The sequence below is a fragment of the Pteropus medius genome, unplaced genomic scaffold (assembly GCF_902729225.1).
Source record: "Pteropus medius unplaced genomic scaffold, Ma_sr-lr_union100, whole genome shotgun sequence".
Lineage (NCBI taxonomy): Eukaryota > Metazoa > Chordata > Mammalia > Chiroptera > Pteropodidae > Pteropus > Pteropus medius.
Window position 1 is genome coordinate 31999420 of NW_024351730.1, and position 23361 is coordinate 32022780.

General features: G+C 32.8%; 1 protein-coding gene across 29 annotated transcripts in view; it reads right to left on the reverse strand.

Annotated features, from left to right (window-relative positions):
* The window catches only part of MAPK10 (mitogen-activated protein kinase 10), a 431719-nt gene that overhangs the window by 139338 nt on the left and 269020 nt on the right, over positions 1–23361 (reverse strand). For 21 of the 29 annotated variants that reach the window (XM_039845820.1, XM_039845821.1, XM_039845822.1 and 18 more), the window contains one exon: positions 8137–8208. The exons of 3 other annotated variants lie outside the window; for them this stretch is intronic. In XM_039845820.1, the coding sequence (XP_039701754.1) occupies positions 8137–8202 (66 nt within the window). In that variant the 5' untranslated portion in view covers positions 8203–8208. Of the gene's footprint in view, positions 1–8109; positions 8209–23361 lie in introns of those variants that run through there. 5 more of the 29 variants (XM_039845823.1, XM_039845824.1, XM_039845816.1 and 2 more) reach the window with 2 other exon arrangements.

The following is a 23361-nucleotide window of genomic DNA, read 5'->3' on the forward strand; positions in this document are numbered from 1 at the left end:
TTTTATGGCTGAGTAATATTTCATTGTATATATCTTCTTTATCCAATTGTCTATTGATGGACACACGTTGTTTCCATATATTGGTTATTGTGAATAACACTGCCATGAACTCAGAAGTGCGTAGATCTTTACAAATTAGTGTTTTGGTTTTCTTTGGATAATATCCATAAATGCAATCGTTGAGTCAAAAGGTAGTTGTATTTTTAATTTTTTGAGAAACTTTCAAACTGTTTTCCACAGTGACTGTACCAATTTTCAGTCCCACCAACAGTGTATGAGGTTTCCCTTTTCTCCACATCCTCACCAACACTTGTTTTTTGATTTATTAATAGCCAATCTGACAGGTACGAGGGGATATTTCATTGTGGCTTTAATTTTCAATTCTCTGATGATTCATGATATTGAGCATCATTTTATATGTCTACTGGCCATCCGTGTATCCTCTTTGAAGAAATATCTATTCAGGTCTTCTGCCCATTTTTTAATTGGATTGTTCGTCTTTTTTTGTTGTTGAGTTGCATTAGTTCTTTATAAATTTTAGATATTAACCCCTTATTAAATGTATCATTGGAAAATATCTTCTTCCATTTGGTAGGTTGTCTTTTAATTTCGTTGATGGTTTTCTTCACTTTGCAAAAATTTTTTAGTTTGATGAAGTCCCATGTGTTTATTTTGTTTGTTTCCATTGCCTGAGGAGATATATCAGAAAAAAATAAATATATTATTTAGAGCAATGTCAGAGAGTTTATAGCCTATGTTTTCTTTTAGGTGTTTTATGGTTTTGGGGTCTTACATTTAAGTCTTTAATCCATTTTGAGTTTATTCTTGTATATGGTATAAGAAGGTGGTCTAGTTTCTTTTTCTTTTTCTGCATGTATGTAATTTTCCCAACACCATTTATTGAAGTCAGTCTTCACCCCATTGTATATTCTTGTCCTCTTTGTCATCACTTAACTGACTGTATAGGCATGGGTGTTTTTTCTGGGATCTCTAGTCTGTTCCACTGATCTGTGTATCTGTTTTGATGCCAGTACCAAGCAGTTTTGATTAATATCGCCTTGTAGTATAGTTGGATATCAGGTAGCATGATACCTCCAATGTTGTTCTTTGTCAAGATTGCTGTGGCTATTCAAGGTCTTTTGTGTTTCCATATAAATTTTAGGATTATTTCTTTTTAGTTCTGTGAAAAATTCCATTGGAGTTTTGATAGGGATTGCACTGAATCTACAGATTGCTTTGGGTAGTATGGGCAATTTAATGATGTTAATTCTTCCTATCCATAAACATGGTACATACTTCCATTTATTTGTCTTCAATTTCTTTCCTCAGTATCTTATAAACTTCCAATTACAGGTCTTTTATTACTCTGGTTAAATTAATTTGGTATTTTTTTTAGATGCAATTATAATGAGATTGTTTTCTTAATTTCTCTTTCTGATAGTTCGCTATTGGTGTATAAAAATGCAACCAATTTCTGAATACTAACTTTGTATTCTGCTAATTTACTGAATTTGTTTATCAGTGCTAATAGTTTTTTGGTAAAAACCTTAGGGCTCTCTATATATAATATGTCATCTGCAAACGATGACAGTTTTACTTCTTCCTTTCCAATTTGGATGCCTTTTATTTCTTTTTCTTGTTTGACTGCTGTGCATAGGACTTCCAATACGAAGTTGAATAAAAGTGGTAAAAGTAGACATCCTTGTCTTGTTCCGGATCTTAAGGAAAATGCTTTAGCTTTTCCCCATTGAGTATGATGTTAGCTGTGGGTGTGTCATCTATGGCCTTTATTATATTGAGGTAGTTCTTTCTACTCTCACTTTACTGAGAGTTTTTATCATAAATGGATGCTGGATTTTGTCAAACACTTTTTCTACATCTACTGATATGAGCGTATGATTTTTATCCTTCATTTTGTTTATGTAGTGTATCACATTAATTGATTTGAGTCTATGAAACCAACCTTACATTCCAGGAATAAATCCCACTTGATCATAATGTATGAGCTTTTTAATGTATTGCTGAATTTGCTTTGATTATATTTTGTTGAGGATTTTTGCATCTACATTCATCGGAAATATGAACCTATAATTTTCTATTTTTGTAATGAGCTTGTCTACTTGTGTAATCAAGGTAATGGTAGCCTTGTAAAATGAGCTTGGGAACCTTCCCTCCTCTTGAATTTTTTGGAATAGTTTGAAAAAGATAGGTGTTAATTCTTCTTTAAATGTTTGGTAAAATTCACATGTAAAGGTACTAGATCCAGGACTTTTGTTTGTTGGGAGTTTTTTGATTACTGATTCAATTTTGTTAGTAGTAATCAGTCTGTTCAGATTTTCTGTCTCTTCATGATTCAGACTTGGAAGATTTTGTTTCTAGGAATGTATCCATTTCTTCCAGATTGTCTAATTCGTTGGCATATAATTATTTATAGTATTATTTATAATTATTTGTATTCCTGTGGTGTCAGTTGCCACTTCTCCTCTTTCATTTCTGATTTTATTTATTCAGGTCCTCTCTTTTTTTTCTTAATGAATTTAGTTAAAAGTTTATCAGTTTTGTTTATTGTTTCAAAAATCGAGCTCTTGGTTTCACTGATCTTTTGTATTGATTTTTAAGACTCTATTTTATTTATTTCTGCTCTGATTTTTATTATTTCCTTCTTTCTACTAACTTTGGGCTTTGTCTTCTTATTTTTCTACTTCCTTTAGGTGTAAGGTTAGATCGTTTATGTGAGATTCTTCTTGTCTCTTGAGGTAGGCCTGCATTGCTATGAATTTCCCTCTTAGGACTGCTTTTGCTGATTCTGTGTTGACCCTGGAAGCACATGAGAGAGGCCATGCTGTGAACTGAGGCCAGCTGCCACTAGTACCTGGCCTAGGGCAGCTCAGCAAAAGGCCCAAGGCACCCTGAGGCCTGCTGCCACCTGCTGGTTATCTGTAAAGTTCAGCTGCCGAAAGAGCCTCAGGCAATATGTGAGTTGGATGAGGCAGGGTCTCAAAGAGTCATTAAGGTAAGGTGAATGATGTTCACCAAGTTAAAGTAGATTCAGATTTGGCACCACCGCTGAGTCTGGGGCCATTTTGCAAGAAGCACAGAGCACACTGAGGCCAGTCGCCACCTACTTGAGGCCCATGGACCTCCAAGAGTTGTCCATGAAAGACTTCAGCATGGGCTATATGGTGTCTGCCATCAAAAGAGCTTCAGGATGTACACAAGTTTGGTGAAGTGGGATCCCAGGGAGTCACCAACGTAGAGCGAGCTGAGTTCACCAGGCCAACGCAGACTCGTATTTGGCTGTGTGGGGGGAGGGCTCAACACAGGGACAATGGTGGCTATCCCTACAGCCTTCACTTTAAAGCCACACAACTGAGTCTTTCCTTATATGTCTCTGGTGCCGCCAAGCCACTATACCTCCACAGGAGGCCAGAGTGAGTGCTTGGGAGCAAGGAAGTCTATGCGCAGGCTCTATAAGAGAATGCCTGTGTTTCCAGCAGCATTCCTTCTCTTCTAGACAAACAGAATCCCTGCTAATTTTCACATCCAGATGTTATGGTTGAGGCTCCTCATCTTAGCACTCGTGTTCCAGCCTGGGGAGCCCAGTGTGGGGCTGGGGCCCCTCACTCCTTAGAAAAGACCTCTGCAGCTGAGGTATCCCTCCTGATTATCAATCACCACATATGGGTATGGGATCAGCCCGTTTCTCATCTTTGCCCTTCCTACTAGTCTTTAGGTGGCTTCTTCTTTATATCCTTAGTTATAGGATTTCTGTTCAGCTAGTGTTCATATGGTTCTCCAGGCTGATTGTTCTATAATTTAGTTGTAATTTTAATGTGGTCATGGTAGGAGACAAGCACAACATTTACCTGCTCCACCATCTTGACAGGAATCTGGTTTCTCTATTAAGTTTTTATTTACCCTCTTTTATTAAAAAAGTATTTATTAGACATTTAGTAAATTAAGATAGATTTCGGGGCTTGGAAGTCAAGGATGAGGGTGTCCTGATCCTGCTCCGCAAGCAGTCACCATTGAGTGGGGAAACATAAACCCATAAAACTAATTGTAATCCCCATCAGGATGTGATAAATGCTGTAGATGTGCTAGTGGATGTGCTAGTGGTTTCCAGCACATATCTCTCTGTGTTTATATTCCCTGGTTAAAACCCTTACTTATCTGTTCATTATAGCAAAGTTCCAAAAATAGCACTTTTACATTTTTTTTAAATTCATAGAGTGATTTAATAGCTTCTTACTCCTTTGTTCAATTGAGAAAAGAAGGCTTACCTATTTCTCAAGAGGATCAAGAGTTTTTGCACTTTCAATTCTCTGTAGGTATCTATTTTTATAAAGAATTACAGTGCAAACTAAATATTATTCTTCTATTGTCTAACACTTTAAAGACAAATTTCTCCTCAGAATATAATGAGAAACCTCTTGCTTACAAAAGCTGCTTGATGGGATTTTTAAAAAATTAATAGGAGTACCTAAAAAATTCAATAAATCCCATGTTCTTCAAATAATTCAACTAAGAAATAAGGATAATACGGTTGCAGATAATGTACATTTTCCATTGATAAATAACTATCTGGGTAGGTTGGTTTTCTACATTTTTTGTGATTTCTTATTGATAACAGTGAAAAATCGGAAATATGACATAATAAAAGAAGCCACAGATTAAGATTCAAGAGGCCTGAATTCTGGATATATTTGATTGCTAATTAATTGTTGACAAATTACTTACGCTCTTTGTATATTGTCTGTGTGGGAAGAAATTGGAGCAACATAACTCTGCTGGTGATCAGATGAAATACTACAGCATAACAAGGATCCATGAGTTGTCTCATGAAATGAGAATCTTCTAAGAAACATGGTTTGAAAGTAAACCCTAGTAGAGTATCCTGTCTCTAAAAGTAAATACATTATTTATTTTAAACTGCTAGGGTAGTAAATGAGGCACAGAGCTATAGGAGAGAAAAAAATAAACATTATTTTCAAATAAAAATTTTACATGGAAAGTAAATGGAATACTCTGAGTCACAACTAGACATATTCTGCTAGCTACAATATTTTTATTTTTTTTTAAGTTATAGAATATGCATCTATATTTTCTAGGTAGCAAAAGCTCATAGTAAGCAAAAAACTTCAAAGTCATTAAGAAAAGTCATGCTTCAGTTCTCTTCTTTATTCCTTTGTTTTAAAATCACTCTTACTAGAAATAGATATTCTGCATCAGTACTCAAATTTGGGAACTAATTTTAAAATAACTTCAACCTACACAAAGACTTTTTGGATAAAAAATAGCTGATTTTTAAAGATTTTTTTATTGATAATTTTTGAAGTTCAGTTTTAATCTTGACATGTAAAACATGAACTTAGTTTTTTGTTTACTGTTTTTTTAAGTGTTATTGCCCATAGTAAATGGCTAGGATCATGGAGGCTAAGGAAATAGCTCACAATCATACAGTCATTCAAGTAGTAGGGCCCAGATATTCTACCCAGAAATTCATTCATTTTCCACCAGAGCACTATCACAGTTGCAAAGTACTAGATAAACTAAACATGTATCATTTATTCATTTATTAAGCAAATATTTTGTGGCAGCCTACCCTATACCAGATACTATTGTTAGTACTGGAATACAGCAGTGTGCAAAAGAGACAAAATTCCAACAATCAACAATGTACTGGTAAATGTTTAACATTTAGGGGCAGTGGAGGGAAGAGGACTTACTTGTAGCAACTGCTTATTTACATAATGTAATACCCCTATCATGATAGATTTTAATCTACCAACCTGTCATCACTGAGCTTTGAACTTGGGAAGAGATGAGCATAATCAACACTTGTGAATCTGTGTAACCTGGCTCTAGTACCCCACTGAAACAATTCCTTCCCAAGTGAGAAATATACTCTAGTGGAGAGAAAGAAGCAACATACTAATTACACATATAGTATATCAGGATCAGATCCTGAAAAGTGTTATGGGGAAATAAAAGAAATGCAGGTAAGTTGAGTAGGCAGTATTGGATAAGAAGAAGCAATTTTAAGTACGATAGTCAGGAAAGACACCCTTAAAAATAACATTTGACAAAGCCCTGAAGGTGGTGAAGGAGTGGGCAAGTGGATCATAAAGGAAGAACATTTCAGGGAGGGGTCTCTATTAGCTAAATGGTAAAGGCTTCAGTATTTAGTATAGAAATTTTGAGTCTTGCCATAAGTGAGATGGGAAAATATTGATAGGTTTTCTGTTTCGTTTTTAGGCAAGGAGTGATATGATCTCACATTTTTCTAGTATCACTCTTGCTGATGTTTTTAGAGTAAACTATTTGGGGGTGAGGAAAGTGGAAGCTCTTGCAATAATCCAAGCAAGAGGCAATGGTAGCTTGGACCAGAGTAGTAATAGAGAGAATGGTGAGGCATGGTGATGCATTTTCAATGTAGAGCCAACAGAATTCGCTGTTACCCAAAAGATGATTCCAATGATTTTGTTTGAAGCAACTGAAAAGATGGATTTAGCATTAGAATTAGAGCAGAGCAATTTTAGAGGAAAGATTAGGGTTTGAAAGATGTATAGTTTAGTATGCCTATTAGACACCTAAGTATAGATGTAGAACATGAAGTTGGGCATATAAGTGTGGTTTGGGGGAAAGTTTTGGGTTGCAGTGTAACTGGGAGTACTCAAGATACTGATAATAATTGAAACACTGGGATTCAATGAAAGCACCAGTAGAGTAAATGTAAATTTATTTAAAATGGAGTTAGCTATTTAATAAACACATATTTCAGCACTGTCCTCAGTGCTTTACAAGTATTAACTCATTTAATTCACATAACTGTAGAAGATAAGTACTATTATTTTCCCCTTTTCACCCACACGAAAAAGAGAAACTGAAGCACAGAGAGGTTAACTAACTTTCCCAAGGTTATAAGTAAATGGTTAATAAGTGGTAGATCTTCAATTCCTAGCCAAGGCTGTCCGGATCCAGAATTCTTGTAAGAGAAGAAAAGTTGTCAAAAGGCCTTGAGGCTTGGACGCTATATTTAGAGGTCTGGGAGTTGAGGCAGATCAGTAAATCCTATTCATGGCAGGTAACATATTTTGCTTTTTCATAGCAATTCTAGCTATGCTCAGGAAGAGTAAATATATTAGTGTTTTGTTTCCCTTTATACTTTTGTATATGTTCTATAATAAGCACATATTAATAGAATCAGAAAAGATTGTATTAAAATTACAGAAGCTGCAGAGTTATTTTTTAAATCTTATTTTAATAGATGCATGCTGCAGAGCTATTTTTTAAATCTTATTTTAATAGATGCATATCATTCTCTGTTTATAGCACAGCTAAATGAGGAGATACAGTAAAAATCATTACAGAAAAACAGAAGTAAAGCTATCTGCTGGGGTGTGAATAGAGTTACCATAAAATTTATTGTCCAAAGAAAAATTCCTGAGAGTAAAAGAGAGCACTATTAATTATACAGTGACAACAGGCTTAGGTTAGGACTACCCTAAACATACCTAAGTATAGGCACCTCAGGTAGTTTCTTAATAGAGTTCATATAAATACAAGAGAACAGACTCTTATGTGGTCCATGCACACTACTACCCATTGTGGCCACCTTTTTCCTGTTCGTTATTGGTTAAATTTATTTCTTTTTTCATTCATAATTGTTATCATTTTGTTTTTCACCAGCTATTGGTTGGAACTGGACATCAGCAAACTGAGCACCACATGCCTGTTATCACACATGGCTACTGGAGATATGCTACTTCGGACTCATCAGTCTTTCAGGTGAGAAATAATAATAGACTTCATCTCTTTTGATGATTAAAGTCTCATTTCAAGGATTTGAAAAGAAATATTAAAAGTGTTAAGTATAAGTAAACCCTAGTAAGAAATTCCTTTACACTGTGATTAAATATTATATTTATAATCATTAAAAAGAATTCCCTTTATTCTTATTCTAATTTAAATTAATTGGAAAAGAAAAAATCTAAGTATCCACTTCTATTTCCTAAGCTACTTTTAATATTACAGAAATGCTAACTTTGGTGTGGAACATGTGCAAGATGGAATGGTAAAGTGGAAATACAAGGGAATATACTGTACCTTGTTTTACCTGTAAGGAACACACACCTGACAAAAGGCAATTTTCACATCCAAGGTTGGTTCACTGCAGTAGTACAATAAATGGAGGCTCATAAATACCTATAGGAAAAAGGGGTGGCATGAATTTCCAAATCACCTAATTATCATTTAATAGTATAAACTTTAATGTAATTCAAATTATATAGAAGGTGTTTAAGTATAATCCTTATTCAAACCACTACTAGGTACTTTTCACAAATCATAAATATTAAATAATAAAGTAAAAAAGTTCTAGCTTCTATAATAATCAAGGTCATCATAATCATAAAGACTAGCTAAGAAATTGGATATACTTAATAAGCTAAAATTAAGTATATCCTATTACATAGCAGTTTCATTTGTAGGCATCTAACTTTAAAAATTCTCAAATATATGCACAAGAGGTTATATATATAAGGATGTTTATTGTAGAATAAAAGGACTATTAAATAAAATGTAATTTATAATAGAACTACCTTCAGGACTTGGAATAATTGAATTAGAGCTTAAGGTATCAGCATAGATAAAATTTTCAAACATGATGTTGTGTGGGGAAAAGAGCAAATTCAAAAGGATATGAAGATCACTATATTATTATGTAAAAATTTTAAATATACAAAATAATAATGTGCACTGCTTTGTTATATAACCATAAACCATAGAATAAAGCAAATAACACTGTATATTAACATTTGTTTAATCATAGTGGTAAGTACAAAATTTTCAATTATATTATTTTCTATATGTTTGAAATATTTTATAGTTCTGTAAAGTTTTAAGGAGAGAATAAAAATTATCTAATGTTGGAAATGCTATATTAGGCACTGAGTCACTTGGGAATAATGAGGCGGCATCAGAGAAGCCCAACTAAAATATTATTCAGTTCAATTAAACACATTTTGTTGAAAGTTTATTGTGTGCAAGACACAATTCTTTGAGATTAAAAAATTTCAAAATCACTATTGACGCAAGACTTATTTTTGGCAATATGAATGCTTAGATATCCTGAAAACTACTCTCAATGCAAAACTCTTTAAAAAGTTAGATGAAATATACAAACTATCTTTTAAAATGCATAGTTGAGCTGCCAAAAAAAAAAAATGCAAGAAAAATTTTGATATGCTGAAAACAATGTGAGAGGATCTGTGCAGAGAAAGAAGTAAATGAGCTGAAGCCATTACTTATCCTCAGGACATTTGCTGATGTCTGAAGACTAGAACTTTAGTTTTTATTTTTATTTATTTATTATTAAAAATTATTGGGGTGACATTGATCAACAAACTACAATAAGTTTAAAGTGTACAATTCAACAGTATGTCATATATATATTACACTGTGTGTTCACCACCCGTAGTTAGATTTCCTTCCGTCACCACTTATTTGACATTTTACCCCTATCTACCTCTCCCCTCCCCAGTTTCCTCTGGTAACCAATAGTCCACTGTCCATGTCCATGAGTCTCTGTTTGTTTGTCATTTTGTTTGTTGCTTTTAGGTCTATATCCCACATATAAGTGATATGTGATTTTCAACTTTTTCTGTCTGGCTTATTTTGCTTAGCATGATTATCTCAAGGTCCATCCATGTTGTTGGAAATGGCAGTATTTCATCTCTTCTTATGGCTGAGTAATATTCCATTGTATATATGTACCACAGCTTCTTTATCCAATCATCTATCGTAGGACACTTCAGGTGCTTTTATGTCCTGGCCACCATAAATAATGCTGCTATGAACATCGGGGTGCATATCTCTTTTCGGATAAATATTTTCAGGTTTTTTGGGTAAATACCCAGTAGAGGGATTGCTGGATCATATGGTAGTTCAATTCTTAGTTTCTTTGAGAAAACTCCATATTGCTTTACATTGTGTCTGTACCAATTTGCAGTCCCATCAGCAGTATATGAGGGTTCGTTTTTCTCTGCATCCTCTCCAACACTTGTTATTACTTGCCCTGTTGATTCTAACAGGTGTGAGATGGTATTTCATTGTGGTTTTGATTTGTATTTCCCTAATAGCTACTGAAGTTGAGAATCTTTTCATAGGTCTGTTGCCATTTGTACGTTTTCTTGGGAGAAGTGTCTGTTCAGGTCCTCTGTCCATTTTTTAATTGGATTATTTGTTTTTGTTGTTATTAAGTTGTATAAGTTCTCTGTATATTTTGGATATTAGGCCCTTATCAGAGGCATTGTTTGCAAATATATTTCCCCATTTGAATGGTTGCCTGTTTGTCTTGTTGACAGTTTCTTTTATTGTGCAGAAGCTTTTTAGCTTGATACAATCCCATTTATTTATTTTTGCTTTTACTTCTCTTGTCTTTGAGGTCAAATTCATAAAATCCTCTTGAAGTCCATAAGTTTAGTATCTGTGTTTTCTTCTATGCAATTTACTGTTTCAGGTCTTATATTCAGGTCCTTAATTCATTGTGAGTTAATTTTAGTGTGTGGTGATAGACAATAGTCAATTTTCTTTCTCTTACAGGTGGCTTTCCAGTTTTCCCAGCACCATTTATTGAAGAGGCTTTCTGTTCTACATTGTAAGATTTTGGCCCCTTTGTTGAAAATTATTCACCCATATAAATGGGGGTTTATCTTCTGGATTCTCAGAAGTGGAACAATTCTGTTCCACTGGTCTGTGTGTCTGCTTTTTTTTTTTTTTTACCATGCCATTTTGATTATTGTCACTTTGTAGTATAATTTGAAGTCAGGCAAAGCGATTGTTCTCCAGCCTTGTTCTTTTTTCTCAGAATTGCTTTGGCTACTTGGGTCTTTGGTGCTTCCATAAAATTCTGATGATTATTTTGTCCTATTTCTTTAAAAAATGGCTATAGGAGTTTGAAGGGGATTGCATTAAATCTGTACAATACTTTAGGTAATAAGTCATTTTAACTATGTTGAGTTTTCCAATCCTAAAATATGGAATATTTTTCCATTTCTTAGTGTCTTCTTCAGTTTCTTTTAATAGTGTCATAAGTTTCATTGTACAGGTCCTTCATATGTTTCATTAAGTTTATTCCTAGGTATTTTCTTCTTTTTGTTGCAATTGCAAAAGAATTTTTTTTCCATTTCTTTTTCTGACAATTCATTATTAGAAAATAGGAATGCTTTAGATTTTTAAACATTGATTTTGTATCCTGAAACTTTACTATTTGTTTATTATTTCTGGTAGTGTTTTAGGGGAGTCTTTAGGGTTTTCTATATAGAGAATCATGTCATCCACAAATAGTGACAGTGTGACTTCATTTCTTATTTGGACGCCTTTTATTTCTTTCTCTTGCCTGATTGCACTTGCTATGACTTCTATTATTATATTGAATAATAGTGGTGATAGCAGACAGCCTTGTCTTGTTCCTGATCTTAGAGGAAAGATTTTTAGTTTTCACCATTAAGTATAATGTTGGCTGAGGGTTTGTCATATACGGCCTTTATTATATTAAGGTATTTACCTTCTATACTGATTTTGTTGTGTTTTGATCATAAATGGGTACTGTATCTTGTTGAAGGCTTTTTCTGCATTTATTGATATGATCATATGATTCTTATTTTTTATTTTGTTTGTGTGGTGTATCACATTAATCAATTGCATATGTTAAACCATCAGTGTGCCCCTAGGATGAAGCGCATTTGATCATGGTGTACAATCTTTTTAATGTGTTGTTGTATTTGATTTGCTAGTATCTTATTTAGGATTTTTGCATCTGTGTTTAATGAGAGATATTGATTTGTCATTTTCTTTTTTTGTGTTATCTTTACTGGGTTTTGGTATCAAGGTAATGTTGGCCTCATAAAATGAGTTAGGAAGTATTGCCTCCTTTTCAATTTTTTTGGAACAGTTTCAGAAGAATAGGTATTAAATCTTCTTTAAATGTTTGGTAGAATTCACTGGTGAAGCCATCTGGTCCTGGACTTTTACTTTTTGGTAGTTTTTTGATGATTGTTTCAATTTCCATACTGCTGATCAATCTGTTTAGAGTTTCCAGTTGTTCATGACTCAGTCTAGGAAGGTTGTATATTTCTAAGAGCGTGTCCATTTCTTCTAGGTTATTAAATGTGGTGTTAGAACTTTAGTTTTTATAGCGCAGAACACAGTGCACAGGAAACAAAGTTTAGAACTTATCTATAGTGGGAAGTCACATTGGAGACACCTGCAAAAAGTTTATAATAGGAGGTTCTAAACAAATTTCCGAGGCATGCAAAACAATCCCAGAAGAAAAGTCTGAATTGCAAGAAAAAAATATGTACATGGGAGCTAGCGTAGATTTTTAAAATTTAAGAAAGAATGAAAGGACAAGAATATGTATGATATTTCTGAAGAATAAGGTGGGCATATATCTGTGGAGCATTGGGAGGAAATTGTTCTATCAGAGATTAAGATTTATTATAAAGTTCTAGTCAGTAAAGGTATGTGGAGTTGATGCAGAGATAGACTATCAATTAATAGATAACAGAGCAGAAACAGAACATACATATACAGAAACCTGATTATGTTTTATTATGTTAATATAGTCAGTTAAACCTGATTATGTTAAAGATATCTGGGGAATAAAGAAACTATGCATTAAATCCTGCAGAGACAACTGGTCTATGAATATGGGGGATGAAAAGAGAGGAAGTACATCCCTGTTGGGAGATAATTCTTTATGAGCCTCTCACATTTCTGCATGTCTTACAAACAGAAGCACTGGCTGCCTTTATTCCAGACAATCTTCTTAAAGATGGTTATACAACAAACAAGAGAAAGGAAGTATCTCTCTCTGGAGCTAAGGCCAAGTCATTATTTTTCAGTGTGACATAAATAAGGTGTCCCTCTGGGGCAACAGTCAGGCATGCTTACTACACATTACAAAAATTTGGATTCCCTAAGGTTGGGTTTCCTCTTCTATAACATAACTGTATGTGCAGTAGTCACCTGACCTTTTTTGAATCACCCAGAGGAACTGTCACTGATGCTGATACTCTAGCTACTGCTATTGATGTGAATAATAAAGACTTCTGTATCTGACACAGGAATCTTGTGTCTTCTGCCAGTATCCATGAAACTGTGGCAGGCTAACTTGTTAGCTTGCAAGTAGAGTAACATCTTAGACTCTTCAGAGTTTTTGACAATCCTTACCTCATATTTTGCACAAAAATAATTCCAGATGAATTGAAAATTTCAAGAAAGGCCAAACTTTAAATATTATACAAGGAAATGTAGTTACAACCATATATTCTACGACACTGCTAAATTCATTTATTAAATCTAGTCAATATTTCGTGGATTGTTTACAATTTTCTTGATACACAGAAAGGTTGTCTGCAAGTTAAGATAGTTTTTGCTTTTTCCTTTCCAATCTGTTTTTTTTTTGCCTAATCGTCCCGCCTCCAGTACAATGCTGAATAGAAATAATGAGATGATGATGATCTTTGCTGATGATCTCAGATGTATTTATCCATTTACATTGAAAGCAATTATGGTTGTTATTGAGTTTAAATCTACCATTGTACTATTTGTTCTGTATTTTGCCCCTATGTTCTTTATTCAATTTTTCCTCCTTTCCAGGCTTTTTTAGAAGAACTGAGTATCTTTTTGTTTTCCATTTTATTTTACCAATAGTGTATTAGTTATATTTCTTTTTGTTCTTTTCTAGTTGTTATCCTAGAGTTTAAAATATGCCTTTTTAATATTTAGCAACCTAGCTTCCAATAATATTATTCTACTTTACATATAGTTTAAGAAACTTACAATAGTATTCTTTGAGTTCTCCCTCTAGTACTTTGAGCTATTATTGTCATGTATTTTACTTATACATATTTTATAAACTCCATAGCACATTGATATTATTTTTACTTTAAATAAGCAATTCTATTTTAAAGAAATTAAGAAATTACGAAGAAATATTTTATATTTACTCACATATTTTTAGTTATACTCCTTTGACATCTTTCTTTAAGTTTATTCTTAGGCACTTATATTTTTGATGTTATTATAAATGGTATTTTAATTTTATTTATATTTTCAAAATGCTCATTTCCAGCCTTTAAAATACATTGTTGCATTGTCGTTTCATTATCTTGTAGCATACATTAAATGGGGAATTGTTCCCCCAGCCACTCTTTTCTTTTCCTCAGTTTTCTCACAGCACTTTGTTTATACTTATAATATAAATATATTATAATATTGTGACTTTTTATTCATGTATTTGTTCCATACTACATTATTACCTTTTCAGGAAAAGTGTTTATGTTTTATTCATGTTCACCACCCCAGGGCCCAGAACTATTCCTAATAAATAGCTAATAATGAGTAAATGTTTTTCAAATAAAAGGAAAATCAAATTTTAAAAATTTCTTTCCTTCTACATACAAACCTAAATATTTTAATTAGCTCCTCATAATTAGACCTGTGAGTTTTCAATAAATTTGATTCTAACAAATTAGGAATAAGGAATTTGCAGTAGTAGAATTATGAAAAAGTCCACCACAATGGCCCTCAGAAATGCTATCCAGCAGGGCAGTCTTAGTTCTATATTGATGAACTGGACATGTGGGAAATAATAACATCCAGCCCACCACCTGAAATGAACCAATGTATTTTAATTTTAATGAATAAATAATGTTGCTATGAAAAGCAAGCCTTCTGACCTTCCCTGCTTTGCATTATGAAGACTCCAAATGTAGCACCATGACTAAGCCGCTCAGTCACTGCAGAATCTTCTTATTCCACAAAAGGAAGTTAAAAGAAAAAGAATGCTCTTTATGATAATCTCAATGAATTACAGAAAACTAGTTTGGTAATTAATTATATTTCTTGATAGCATGGCAGAGAGCATTAGGTACCATTGCATAGAAACAACATAAATGGCAGGGCATTATCTCTATATTAGTCTAAAGTGGAATTAGAATATTTTGGTGTAATATAGGACAGGTGAGAAAAGGGAAGGGATAATAACTAGGGAGTCTAGTACTTTCAATTATTGATTGTTCTGAAAAGAGTCCCATGCATGTATTCCTCGCCACGTACTATACTGAGTTTCTTCTCATTACATACCTATACAACTAAACAGATACTCTGAGCAAAGCAGTAGGGCAAGTTGTGTGAATGAGATACACTTAAGAATTTATTAGGTTGAACTGGTGCACAGCAGCTACTATGAAAGACTGAAACTATGAAGTGTTTTAATAGCTTAGATCAATACTTAGATTCTTCTATATATAAGATGTGACAGGAGGTTTGAGAACCTTCACAGATGTAAAAAATCAAATTTTCTGGGCAACTCCAAGCTCCCAGTTTGTCACTGAAATGCAAAATATACAAAAGAAAACACCAAATGAACTAGTGATTCTAAAAAAAATTTTAAGGTCCAGCAGTTCCTAAGCTGAATTGGTATTTAACAAACTCATTATCTATAAATAATTTTTGTTTTTATTACATATCAGGTTTATTACAAATGATTCTCTTAATAGTCTACAAGCATATGTATACTATCAGAATACAAAGTCATTGTTAATTATAAAAAAACACTCTTCTATGCCCAAAAGGATTCTCTCAACTATGCAAAAAATAAATGAAAAGTAAATATTTCTTGAATTATCTTTTCAAGTGCTGAAATAGAAAATGGAATTAAATCTAATTTGCTATTAAGAACTGTGCCTAGGCTCACTTTAAGATATTAATAAATCCTTAGGTCCAAACACTATCATTTATAACAGAGGTTAGTAAACTGTTATAAATGGATCAAATTCAACTCACCATTTGTTTTATAAATAAAGTTTTATTGGAACATAGCCATCCATTAGTTTACATATCGTTTATGGTTGTTTTCACACTATATTGGCATTGTTGAGCAATTATTTTAGGGACTGGATGGCCTGCAGAGTGTAAAATATTTACTATCTGTCCCTTTAGAGAAAGATGTTGCCAGTCCCCTATCCGCGAACATCATTAGTTTCAGTATAAAGGCAAAAACATTTTACTATGTCTCTAATTATAAGTATATAAAGATACAAAACACTTTCTAATAAATAATTTTAATAAATATTATCTTCCAAGAAATCTGTGCTTCTCTATATCTAAAAGTCATATATCTCTTAAAATATTGTTCATGTAACAAGATGATTGCTTCCACAGAAATCCTTTGATAAATTTAGTTAATAGGAGTTAAAGCAACAGATAGAGACTAGGATGTAAAAGATGGGAATGAGGCAAATGCATAAGAAATAGGATGGAGTATTATGATAGAAGATATAAAATAAGAGATGTAGAAATGGTGAAATTCACCAATTCAAGAATTACAATGCACACAAACGTTTCTAAGCTTTCTTAATTTTAAACATACAGCACTGCTTCTGGTCCTGGAAACCTGTTAGAGTTAGGTAACATGGAAACTCTTACATCACAAAACTCTAGATGAGCTGGGTAAACTCTAACAAAATAAATGTTAATGGACACCTGAATTTACATTTAAAAACAAAAATTGCAAGTGGTGTTGAGATATTGGCTCCTACAAATTAGAAGCTGATTGTGCACATCTCTTCCCAACCCTGTGCTTGATGACACCTCTTCAGTTGCTTAAAATTGGCTGTGGCAGAAATTTTAATACCATGGAAACTGCCAAGTGCTACAAATCAGAGTACTTTTTTTTCAGAGAACTGGAGATTAAACATTTGCTAGCACATGACTGGAAGTTACCAGGTACCAGGACTAAAAGAAGAAACTGAAAGATGAATTACAAATTTCCAGAAATATCACAAGGAAAGAAAGCAAACACCACAAGTGAGAATCATCAGATACTATAAAAGAAGTATTACCACCACAAGAACTTACATGATAAAAAAAAAAAAAAAAAAAAAAAATTGGAAAGACAACAGGTAGGAAAGAGCAAAATCATTAAATAGTAAGAATAAGAAATAAATGCTATAGAAATAAACTATCACCATGATAAGAAGAATTGATATATTTGAAAATACACTAAACAGAAATTGTGGGGAAAAGTAGCTTTTAAATTAAAAGCCAGATCAGTTACTGGTTAAATAGAAACAGTTGCACTAACCAACTGGAAGGAAATTACAGAAATTTATCAGAATAATAAAGAAGTGGAAAATATAAAAATATGAAAGATTGAGAGGTGTAGACAATGGAATAATAACATGCAGAATCAATATAACGGACATTCTAGAGGAGCAAAGCAAATAAATAGAATGGGCAAGTGGCAATATTCAAGTGATAAGGACAGTTAATTCTCCTAAATAGCTGAAAAAGTAATGAAGTCCTTAGTAGGATAAAGATAAATCTATGCCTAGAAATATTATGAAGAACTGTAGAACAGCCAAACAGAGATTAAATCTTAAAAGCAACTACAGATAAGAGTTAGAAACCACATAAAAGAACAACTGGATTGAAGGAAGATTGATGGATATAAAACAAAGTATTAAAGTAGGAAAAATGATACTTTTGAAATAAGTTGATTTAAGACACAAAATGGAATCAACATGATTAGAATAAAACATAAAAACGAAAGATCAGTTTATCACCAGCGTAAAATGGAAAGTAAAGTTCTTTACTTTTGATGAGAAAATTTCTAATTTTGATGACAAAACATAGTATGATTTACGACCAGTTGGAAGAACTAATTAACATTAAAGTTCACCTTTCCCTTCACCAAGGGGAGAGACAGACACCAAGCAGTCATCAGTACAAAATAACCCCAATATAAAATGGCCTTTTAAGTAATTTTTTTTTAAAGTTTTCAGCTTAAAATAAATTTAAAATAAGATATTATTTTACTTATTAAATTGTTAAAGTTTTTTTGATGATAAATATTCAATGCAGAGAAACAGATATACCCTGTTACTTTCCTCCTAGATACACATTCTCTCAATATCTCATTTCATTCATGTCTACCTGATATAAAATAAGCACTAAATAAATATTCGAGGGATGAATTAATAGATATTGAAAGTAAAAATTAGTACAAAGTTTGGGGAAGTAGGTAGCTTGACAACGAGGTATTTAATTACTTAAAAAATGCATTGAAGATTTTATGCTAAAGATATCAAGTATCTGTACAAAGATTAATCTAAAGGAATGTTCTCCACAGCATTATTTATAGTAAAATCATTGGAAAACTAAATGCTCAATAAAAATGGACATAAAATAACTACTGTAAAAGCAATTTCTTTTAGCTATTTATAAATTATAATATGGATAAATGTTCACAATATATTATAAAATAGAGAAACATAATAAAATGTATTACAATATGTCCCCAATCTTCTAAAACTAAATAGATATGAATGTAGTTTTATAGAGATAGAAATGTGCACATATTTGTCGCTTTCTGCTTTTGTATATTTTCCAGTTTTACAATAAAGACTACATCTTTTTAGTAAGGAAAAATGTTATTACAGCATATGGTAAAATAACAGATGCAAAGTTTTTGAACTAAAAGAAAACATAGCAAGCATCTAAGCAACTTCTTTTCCTGGATGAGAAACTTGAGGCCTAAATGATAAATGGTTAGAAAAATCTTCCAAATTTATACATATCTTCAGTGAGGCAATAAGACTCCGATCCAAATGTATGAAATGCATTACAGCAAACACAGATTAAATTTTCAAAATGTTGGCTAGCAAACATTTTAAATATATTAGAAATGGCTTCTCAGGAACTGATTCTTTGCTCTTCTAATTGCTCCTAAAATGCATATATATGGAGCCTGAACCTAGACACAAGTATTTTACTTATTTTTCTAAAATATCTTGTACAGAATTATACACAATTATTCACATAGAGAGACAGATATTTCATTATCCTTATAATTTGTAAAATTAATAAAATATTTCTTGAATTAGTTCTAATGATCTAATAGGCTTAACAGACACCACCCATTCAGATCTCACTATCAGTCTTAAAGGTATTGTGCCCAGGTGAAGTATCTAAATCACTATTCTTTATCTAGTTATATTTTCTTCAACATTTATCAAGACTTTGCCATTTAAATATCGAGAGGTATAAAACTCAGCTCCTTAGTTACTGAATGAAACCCTATATACCTACCACCACCAGAGCCACCACTCTACACACAGAATGCTCAGTATCTAACATCCTCATGCTCCATACATCTGTAATCATTTCTAGGTTTGTATGTGTATGCGTGTGAACTACACATGGTCTTTTATTCTAAAGAGTTACTGAAGAGAAAAGATGGTGTATTTTTCCTTAGTGATTCCACATTAATAATATAATATTTGTAAGGCAAGTGCTATATGTGTTTTATATATACAATTTGATAGATAATTAAATAACATTTTACATCAGAGAGAATAAATACATATATACTACAAGTACCAAAGAGTAAAACAGCAATAGTGTTACACACAAAAGCACTTTGATTTCTAGTCAGAATTATAATATCTATAAACATCTTTAATATTAACCTTATTTGAAAAGAAAATTCAAACTTCCATCACATAGATTTTATATATTCAGTAGTCACTCTATATCAGGCACTATACTGGGGACTCCATGTATAAAGGAGAACAATTCAAAGATAAAAGGCCATGACTAATGTCTTCAAGGAATTCCTATTAAAATATTGTACGTATATTGGGTATTTTTAAATATTCAAAGTTAAAATTTTTCTATTAGAATAACTTTTAAATTTTTCTAAGGATGGACTTTTTAAAATATGTTTATTTTAACATGAATGGGAATGATAATACATCTTAAGCAAAAACAAGGAATGAAACTTTGGGCCATTAAAAGGCAGAATGAAATCTTAATTCCACCGAACAAGTAGCATTATTGCTTTAATTATGCATCCTCAGAATAACTAGGCCAGCAGGGGCTCTTAATTAGGTGAAATGTCAACTTGAATCCTGGAGAGGTGTTGAACTTACATGAACAAATTCATCCCTTAAGTGATGTGGAAAAATTTAACAATATAAATGAGAATAAATTCCGAGGTCACTCTATCTTCCAGTCACTTAGCAACTGAATTGGAGTGAAGAAGGCAAGAGGAAAATGATTTGTAAAAATAATTAACCGTAAACTCTGAAGTAGAGATAAGTAAAAAGAAGGATGGAAATAGAAGCAGTTTTTTCCAGGGCTTCAAACCAATTCTTCTTGTAGGGACGGATTTATCACCACGTAAAGCCCCAGATACAAGGTTTGCCGCCCCTCCTTTTCATCTATACATCTTTCTGTCTTCTCCACTTTCCTCTTTCTACTGCTTTACTGTACTTCACAAGCACACATGCAAACCTAGAGCCTCTCCCACTGTCTCCTTCATGGTTTCTTCCCACTCTGTCGTTCGGAGGAGAGATTTCTCTGACTAGCTCCTTTCGGCAGGCATAATGAGTACACATACAGTCTTGCACAGCAAAATCTTTTTAAATTTTAAAGTAAAGTACAGACTTAAAGAATTACAAGTGCAAACAGACACTCATTTTGTTTAGCAGCATAAAGGTTTCTTTATATTAGTCACACTTCATAGGATGAAGAAAGAAAAGGAGGATATTTGGAATATTGCCTGCACAAACTCACATCACAATCCAAATGCTCAAGCAGAATAAGCCATTAACTCACATAAGGGCAAATATTTCCTTAATATATTCTTTTAACTTAACCCAGTTGCAGTAGATATTTTAAAAGAATATTTCTTATGAGAATAATATATTTATTATTTCAGGAGACGTAGAAATATACACTATTATTATTTCTTGTTTGTTAAAAAGATTGTAGCAAATTTAATCTAGTAACCCTTAACCTTTTAGAGTAAGGTCATTTCTTTAATGATAACTAACAGACAATTTGAAGACTTTTTACTTCAAATAATTAAGTATTTCATAGGAAAAATCTTTTATATTCTTTAAGTACAATATTAATATTCTCACATTCAAATGGTTTTGATCACCTGCTGGTGTATACCAAAGCGAATTATAGATTATGGGATGAGGTAAAGAGAAGGGAGCAACCACCTACTGAAAGCCATCTACAGATGACGCTTTCTGTTAAGTGCTTTTTATTAATAAATTAATTGCTTTAATATTTCCTTTCTAAAAACATGCATATGAATTATAATATATTACCTAATTTTACAACATAAATCTGCACACGTTTTTGCAAAGCTTATTGTTAGAAATTTTCCTACCTCCAATTTAAGTAAATTATGCAATACTGAGTTGTTTTTTAAAAAAATATTTTAAAATGTACCCTATATAAATGTTAATAAAATTACTTTTTTTAAAATGTGTAAACAGATCAAAAAGCATTTTAATATGGCCCATGACAAAATAAAATGTTAAGCCATTTAGTTTGGCTTAATTTTTTTTATCTGTGACATTTTATGATTAGTTGAAATGTCACAACAAACAATAAAGTTCAAATAAAGCCATTAGAAGGCTGATTTGTATTTAGCAATCACTTATAAGAGCTACTCAAGCCAAATGCATCATCCACAGTAAGAAAACAAAAACAAAAACAAAAATAAATAATAAACATGGTTGACAAAATCCTGTACTAAAGTTTTGACCTCTGTTTTTGAATTGCGCAATGGTTAATATGGAAAAATATAAGACCATTATAGGAGTAATATGATTTCAAAAGAATAAAGAATTATGAATCCTGCCCATCTCTTTTTGAAAATAACACCAAAGGCTTTACATTTTGAAAAGTAGACTGGGTGGAGGTAGAAAAGAAAGGCCACTGAGTCATGAGTCTTCCTTAAGTTCTATTTAGTATTAACATATAAAAAATGACAGAGGAATATTTTCTTTTCTCTCTTTACATAAATCTATCATATAATAAACTGGTTAGTATTTATTTTTAAAAGTCATATATATTTTATATATATATATATATATATATATATATATATATCTCCATTTGTTTTTTGAGTTAGAAAAGCAAGTTCAAAATTTTTCAAAGATTTCTTAACAATAAACACAATAATATTTTAGGTTTCTTCTAGTGACATATCCAGCTTAATATATTTGCCATTGCATTTCTATCTAGCATTTTAGTTTTAGATCAAGTCAAACATCTCTCTTTTTGTTTATTTATTTAATTTATTTCTATCCCAATCTTTAGGCTCTCTATAACCTTTAAAAATGTTCAGTAGATCCAGTCATGTCTTAATTGTCTCACAACATAAGGGACTTTTGAAGGAATGATTTGAGCATTCCCAGGATTAGCATTTTTATTTTTTGTATCACTTTCTTCTCCAATGAACATGTTTAGGGAAGTTCTCCCTTTCCCCAACTTAAAAGCTGACTCCAACTAGCTCAGTTGGGACAGAATCCACTGAATAGAGCGGTGTTGGAAAGTGCCAATTGGCTGTGACAGTCATGGTTCAAATTCCAAGAAAACGTCTAGAAATGTAGAAGATCCAGTTTGAAGCCAGAGAGGCAAAAATTGAGAAATGGTACCAAGTTGGGATCAAACTAAACAGGAGTGTGAATGTAAATATAAATCCTGAGAAACTGCTTCAAGAAAATGCCATCCGGCATGTCACTAGTTTTTACAGGTCAGTGACTTGACAGGAACGTTTCAAAATATAGGAGGAATAAGCCACATTGGATGGCTACTCTGCTACTGCTAATTTATCTTATGCAGCAAACAGATATTATAGAAATTGCAGTAACCAAGCATATTTATAGACGATAAAATAGGCGCATTTCTCATTTATAGTGGATTCTGTGTTGCGATGCCTGGATTCCCTCTTCAGGACTAAGCCACACACTTCTCCAGCTCCTGGGAATTTGATCTGCTGACAGCACACAGCTGAGCCTCTTCCTGGGAATGGCCCACTGCTAAAGGAACCTTGTCTGTCCAAAGTTATTCCCCTTCCCAAATGAATGCAAAGTACGGAGTTCCCAGGCCCACCCCCAAAATAGACACACCCTTTGTCTTAACTCAGGACATCTCTATAAGGTCCTTCCAACTTCATGGCTACCTCTTAGGATCAGCTGAAGCCTCTAATGCAACCAGTACTGCAATTTGCCTTCATCGTGTGCCCATGCTGCTGTTCCCATCTCCTCACAGGTGTTTTCCTTAAAGCTTTCCGTAACTAATCACTCTCTGGCTCAGAATGTGTTTCCCAAAGAGTCCGACCTAGAAACCAGAAATAGTCTTGAGAAGCTGACTTTAAGATGGAATTTGGATCTGGATAACCTGTCTGCCAATGATGATCCCATCACTTAGTAAGGCCTAGCATGCAGTAGTGGAATAACTGTTATAACTTTGACAGGTGGTGAC